General features: G+C 45.5%; 1 protein-coding gene across 1 annotated transcript in view; it reads right to left on the bottom strand.

The window, feature by feature from the left end:
- Positions 1–2932: 2932 nt before the first annotated feature.
- NSUN2 (NOP2/Sun RNA methyltransferase 2) overlaps positions 2933–6479 on the bottom strand; it is a 29485-nt gene continuing 25938 nt past the window's right edge. Inside the window, exons 18-19 of the mRNA XM_060009684.2 lie at positions 5990–6029; positions 2933–4016 (exon numbers count right to left, since the gene is read on the bottom strand). Coding sequence (XP_059865667.1) covers positions 3794–4016; positions 5990–6029 — 263 coding nt within the window. The 3' untranslated portion in view covers positions 2933–3793. The remainder of the gene's footprint in view (positions 4017–5989; positions 6030–6479) is intronic.

Below are 6479 nucleotides of genomic sequence, written 5' to 3'. Positions count from 1 at the left end.
ATAATGTAGAGGAGTGATAAAATTGCAAATTATCATTTTGCAGATCTCATAGTAAATACTAGTTCAGGAAAAATTACCAAGAAATGCTAAAGCTGGTCAAGTTTGATAACAAAGAGATACACAGTCAAAGTATCTCCCTGCAAAATACCTGTTAATGTTTTAAGTGAAGAAATGTGGAGGCAGTTTTACTCCAGTAAAACTTAACTAGGAAGCGACAAATCCACGTCACGAGCCTCTTGATATGCTCCCGGTGCCTTTGTTTTTAGCAAAGACATGCTGAAGTAGTAAGGGATAATGAAACATGTCTGCAACTAACTCAAATGGTTCAGAAAAAAAAATTAGTTACACACACACAGACACAGGAATTTAGGTGAAGGGTAAATAGGAACTCTTCACACTACTGAGCTGGAAAGTATTTCAAAATCAAGACTTAGGAGACAAATCAACCAAACACGGCGTGTGGCCTATTTGTCCAAACCAATTTAAAAAACAAACTGAGAAGAAGCAAATGTGAACATTAACTAAGCTATTGGTGGGGTTTTTTGGTCTTTATTTCTTCTCCATCTCCCAGCAGCCACTTTTCTACTGCTTTTTTCTGAGTTCAACTTTTCTTTTTTAGATTCCACACATAAACGACACCATGTCGTATTTGTCTTTCTGTCTGCCTTATTTCACTCAGCACAACGCCCGAGGTCCATCCATGTTGTCACAATGGCAGGACTGCTTTCTTTTTTACGGCTGAATAATATCCCGTTGTATATACATGCGCCACTTCTTTACCCTTTCATCTGTTGATGAACACTTAGGTTTACCCGTTTCCGTACCCTGGCTATTGTAAATAACATTATGACTAACATGGGGGTGCAGATATCTCTTGGAGATAAGTTTCATTCCCTTTGGATCAATACCCAGAAGACTGCTGAATCATCTGGTAGTTCTATTTTTAATTTCTCGAAGAACCTCCAGACCGTTTTCCACTCCCACCATCAGTGTACCAGGGTTCTCTCTTCCCCATGTCCTCACCAGCCTTTCTTCTTTTAGGTAACAGTCATCCTAACAAATTGTGAGGTGACATCTCGTGGTTTTGATTTGCATTTCCCTGATGACTGCTGATGTTGAGCACCTTTTCATGTATCTGTGGCCATTTGTCTTCTTTGGGAAAATGCCTACTTAAGTTCTTTGCCCCTTTTTTAATTGGATTTTTTTTAAAATTCAGTTGTATGGGTTCCCTGTATTTTTAGTATTAACAGGTTAAATTTTAGTATTAACCCCTTATCAGACATATGGTTTGCAAACATTTTCTTCCATCCCATAGATTACCTTTTCATTTTGTTGGTTTCCTTTGTAGTCCCACCTGTTTATTTTTGCTTTTGTTGTCATACCCAAAAGAGTCATTGCCAGAAGCCATGTCATGGAACTTACCCCTTATGTTTTCTTCTAGAAACTTCAGAGTTTCAGTCTACATTTAAGTCTTTAATCCACTTTGAGCTGACTTTTGTATATGTGTAAGATAGGGGTCCAGTTTGATGCTCTGTGCATGTGGCAATCCTCTTTTCCCAGCACTATTTATTGAAGAGACTGTCCTGTTCTCATTGTATAGTCCCAGTTCCTTTGCCAAAAATTGACCATATACGCATGAGTTTATTCCTGGGCTTTCTATTCTGATCTACATGCCTGTTTTCCTACCAATAGCATACTGTTTTGCTATAGCTTTTTAATACAGTTTGAAATCAGGAATATGATGCCTATAGCTTTATCCTTTTTCTCAAGATTGCCTTGGCTATTCAGGGTCTCTTGTGGCTCCATATAAATTTTAGGATTCTTTTTTCTGTGAAGAACGCCATCGGAATTTTTTAGGGCTTGCGTCAAATCTGTAAGATCACTTGGGGCAGTATGGACATTTCAACAGTATTAATTCTTCCAATCCATGAGCATGGAGTATCTTCCCATTTATTTGTGTCTTCAATTTTTTCATCCATGTCTTAATAGTTTTCGGTGTACAGAATTTTCATGTAAGTTATTTGACGTTAAGGAATTGTTACTGCTTTTGGTGTGAAGTTATTGAGGTTATTTTTTTATTTTTATTTTTTTTTTGTGGTATGCGGGCCTCTCACTGTTGTGGCCTCTCCCGTTGCGGAGCACAGGCTCCAGACGTGCAGGCTCAGCGGCCGTGGCTCACGGGCCCAGCCGCTCCGCGGCATGTGGGATCTTCCCGGACCGGGGCACGAACCCATGTCCCCTGCATCGGCAGGCGGACTCCCAACCACTGTGCCACCAGGGAAGCCCCTGAGGTTATTTTTTACTTTTATTTTTTAAAAGATTTTTTTGATGTGGGTCATTTTTAAAGTCTCTATTGAATTTGTTACAATGTTGCTTCTGTTTTATGTTTTGGTTTTTTGGCCATGAGGCGTGTGGGATCTTAGTTCCCAGACCAGGGATTGAATCCAGGCCCCCTGCACTGGAAGGCGAAGTCTTAACCACTGGACCGCCAGGGAAGTCCCGAGGTTATTTTTTAAAAAGAAAAAGGGTCCTTATCTTTTGAAATGTTAGACACGATTTACTTCAAAATAATATAAAAAGGTGGGTATTAATAAGACTGTATTCACTGTGAAAGCCAGATGACAGGGCCATGAAGGTTCACCACACCCTACTCTTCTCTTCTGAAATTTTGATTGTCATGATAAGATGTGTCACCCAGAACCCCGCCTGACACATAGCAGGGACCTGGTAAGTGATTAACTGAAATGACCGCGCAGCTCCTGCCTGGTCAGCACAGTGCCCGAGGGAGCCCATTCAGCACTGGAGATGGTTCCCAAGCTGCTAAGCAACCCTCTACCCACCCAAATCGGGCTCACTGTAGTTGAAGGGTCAATACCGCCCTCTGGAGGATAAAAGGTAAACCCACAAGAAAGTCCTTCAAGCGCTTTCAGGCCTAACTACTGACTTTATTCAAGAGCTGTCTTCACATTAAAATTCCTTCCACCAGCTAAGGCTTTAATCCTAATGTTTCCATTTACCCCAAAATAAGTTAGTTCCTTCTGCCTCATGAACCGGAGTAAACACTAGAGTCGTACACATACCCATTTTCATTAACGACTCTTTATTTAAACTTTCGAAGGATCCCAAACCCCATTTAAAAATTAAAATTGCAGGGTACTCCAATAACAGCACATAAGCCCCTCACGACTAGTATCACAATTCACAATACAGCTCTTACTGTGAGAAAGTGTATTTTACCTTTTATTACAAAGGCACAGAAGTCATCTGAGACCTCAGATATTAACCCCACTGCGTATTAATGTCGCACTAATGGGCAACTTAATACAATTATTAAAGCTGATAGTACAGTTTTCCAACAATCCACGCGTAGTTACAGATTCTCCCTAAAAAAATGCCTAAAAGAAGCACTAGGCCTTAAGACCAATATAGGCATAACAAAAGGGACCTGAAATTTTCTGCCAGGGCAGTTATATGTCTTGGTGGAATAAGACTTTAACAATGAAAGTCTATTACCGGCAACAGGCATACTGGACCCATCTTTGCCAAAGAAATGGGGAAATTCTAACAAGCTAAAAAAATACCTTCCATACGCTCCATGTGAAAGGAGTCCGGGGGTCATTCAAAGACCTAACCTTCCGTCACTTCCCAGTCTTTACAGATGTGTGCCTCACCAGTCAGAAGTAGGCCTGGGTTTCGTCTCAGCGGCGACGCCAAGGTGGAGGCCCCCTGCAGCCAGCGCACCAGGGCGGGCCGGCCGCCGGGTCACTGCCTGTGGCGGCATCCGGCCGGCCGGCTACTCTGCCCCTTGCTCGGCACCCGCCTTGTCCTCCGGAGCCCCAGGGCTGGCTGCACTCTCGCTTGTCGGAACAGCCCCCTCTTTCTTCTTTTCTGCCAACACTTCCAGCCCCATCATCCTGAGATAGTGAAGCCGTTCGTTCTTTGGCACAAAAGTTCGAATCGAGGCCTTTCCCCGCCATCCACACAACACGATGGGGCACTGGAGTGTGTCTGGTTTCCTGTGAACAGAACGGCTCCGGGTAAGCGTTAAACATCCTCCTAACTGCACCGTAGGCAGTACTAACATAGAACTGCTCCCCCAAAAATACCCCCAAGCCACGGGGAAGGCATTTTAGTCTGTGATTCTATGGAGGCTTCTCTCAAAGAAAACCAGCTTCCTTCTTCCTGTCCTGAAGAGCATCAACACCCTCAGGTTGGCCAGTCTTTCCTTCTAAAAACTCACAGTGGAATAACCCCCAAATCTGCAGATTTCAAACACTTTCAGTGTTAGAATCTCCAAATACTTGCGTCTTCGCCAATGTGAAGACCTATCTGTATGCCCACCCTACCCACCAACAGGAATCTGTCCTGTCCCTCATGGCTCCTTGCAGCTCCTGCCCACGTCTACAGGTGAGCAAACTGAGGCCCCGCAGAGGCCGGGTAACTGGGCCCAGAGCAACAGCGCCAGCTGCGTGGGGTGCCAGGACCGGGAGCCAGGACCACCAGTCTTTGCAGACTCAGTGCTTCCCAGAATTGGGTCTGGTCACCCACCCCCACAACGGTACAATGCCCAGCACACCAAGCCTGCCTGTGTCCAGCAAGCAGTGCCATCCGGGCCCAAACACCCCGGCTGCGCGACCGGCTTCCCAGGCGGCACCGACTCCCCTTTCCTAACTGGGAGGGCGGCTACTGTCTGTATTGCGCATGTGTCCCTTATCAAGCACTGTGCGTATCAGCGTGTACCATGCATACTGTTATTTACTTTCTTTCAAATGTGACTCTGGTCTAGTTTTTAGGCTCCTAAAGCCCTCATTTAAGTAAACATGTGTCCCAAGCCTACCTGATGCCAGGCATCAGTGACACAGGCTGTGCATGGAACAAACAAGCGTTTCAATCATATTTCTTAAAAAACAAACAAAAAAAGAGAAGAGAAAGGCCTGAACCAGGAAGAGAGAAACCACTAAGAAAAGGAGATGGAAACACATCTCCTTTTCTTAGTGGTTTGGTAAAAAATGATGACAGGAAAATACCAGAAAATTCCCATACTCCCATTGTCTTCCTCTTTAAAAAATCTAATTCCTGAAGCTGTCTTTTCACCTGTGTACTTCAACTGGTAGAAACCAGTGTATGTGGAAAAGCGGACCCACATCTTAAAACAGCCTACAGTTTTCTACGTGGGCCACACAAGCACTGTTACCTTAAAACCCACCTGCCATCTTACTCCTGGTCCCACCCCCCCCACAAGGCTGCTCCCCGCAGACGATGCTGGATGCTGGGACCTGGCCTCCTGTGCAGACTCCACCCAGGCTGCTGTCCAGCTGGGTCCTGCCTTCCAGAGAAGCTGCCCAAACCCCTCTCCAGCCCAGACCCTGTTCTATCTCCTCCTTTGGAAATGGTGCTTTATTTGACAGAGGCAGCTGTTAAATGTAAACCAGTCTGGGGATGAAAACGCTGACTCTGCCATCCCCTTGCTGAGGACCCCTGGGCCTGACACCCAAGTCCTCTGTCTTGTTTCTGGCAAGTGCTGACCACGTGGGACCTGCTCCCCCTGTGAGGGGTGTCGCAGAACAGTGGTTCTGTGCTCCCGAGGTGGCTGTCAGTCTAGCTACGGGGGCCGGCCCCCCATGCCCCGGCCCAGAGCAACACTGCCTGATACCTAACGGGTGATCCACAAACACCAGCCAAACCAACAGCAGAGGTGGAAGAACTCAACCTCTCTTGACTGTCCTATCTGTACACTTCCTCTGTTTAAGATAAAAATCAGAATTAGATTTCTGGGGCACAGAGAATAGGACTCTGCATTTTATCTTCTAAATAAAAATACACATGGCTTGTTTTATCAAAAGTATCTTCATGATATACGAAAATATTCCATTTCTAAAATTTGCACAGTACTATTTGAGGGGAACATCATAAAAGGCTTCTAAGACCACCCACCATCCTCCCACCTCCAAGAACACGGAGGCTCCGATGGCAGGAGCGTCTCACTTACGTGGGGTCCGGTTCGTACTTCAGGACGACGCTGCCCTTGGCTGGAAGAGAAACAGACACACACTGGTCGAGCTCTGCCAGCAGAGACACCTCTGCGGTGCACGTTTATGTGCCCAGAGAACAGTAATCTGGACTCTTGATCTCAGGGGTCTTGAGGCAGAAAAGAGGCCTTTCCGTCTAAATTCACAATGCCGTCCGCAAGCCAGGCACCAAGTGCCAGGGGACAGTGTAGGAGAGGCTCACGTCAGACCACTGAGAGACGGAAAACACTCAGCAAGCCTCTCTCAGGAGCAGGGAGGTGGGGATTAGCTACTGCTTAATTCTCAGAACTCAAGACTAAGTAAATAACTGCTCCAACTCCCAGAAAGAGCATGGAGCAACACATTAAAAACTGTCAAAAATTATGCTGCGGTCGTCCAAATGTAGGATTAAAAGAGAAAGAGAACACATGTCCCCATATCCTTTAAAGCAATCCCTACTTTGAACGCAGC

This window comes from Delphinus delphis, chromosome 3 (genome assembly GCF_949987515.2).
Source record: "Delphinus delphis chromosome 3, mDelDel1.2, whole genome shotgun sequence".
Lineage (NCBI taxonomy): Eukaryota > Metazoa > Chordata > Mammalia > Artiodactyla > Delphinidae > Delphinus > Delphinus delphis.
Note: the sequence above shows the minus strand (reverse complement) of the source record. Positions and strands in the feature narration are given on the sequence as shown.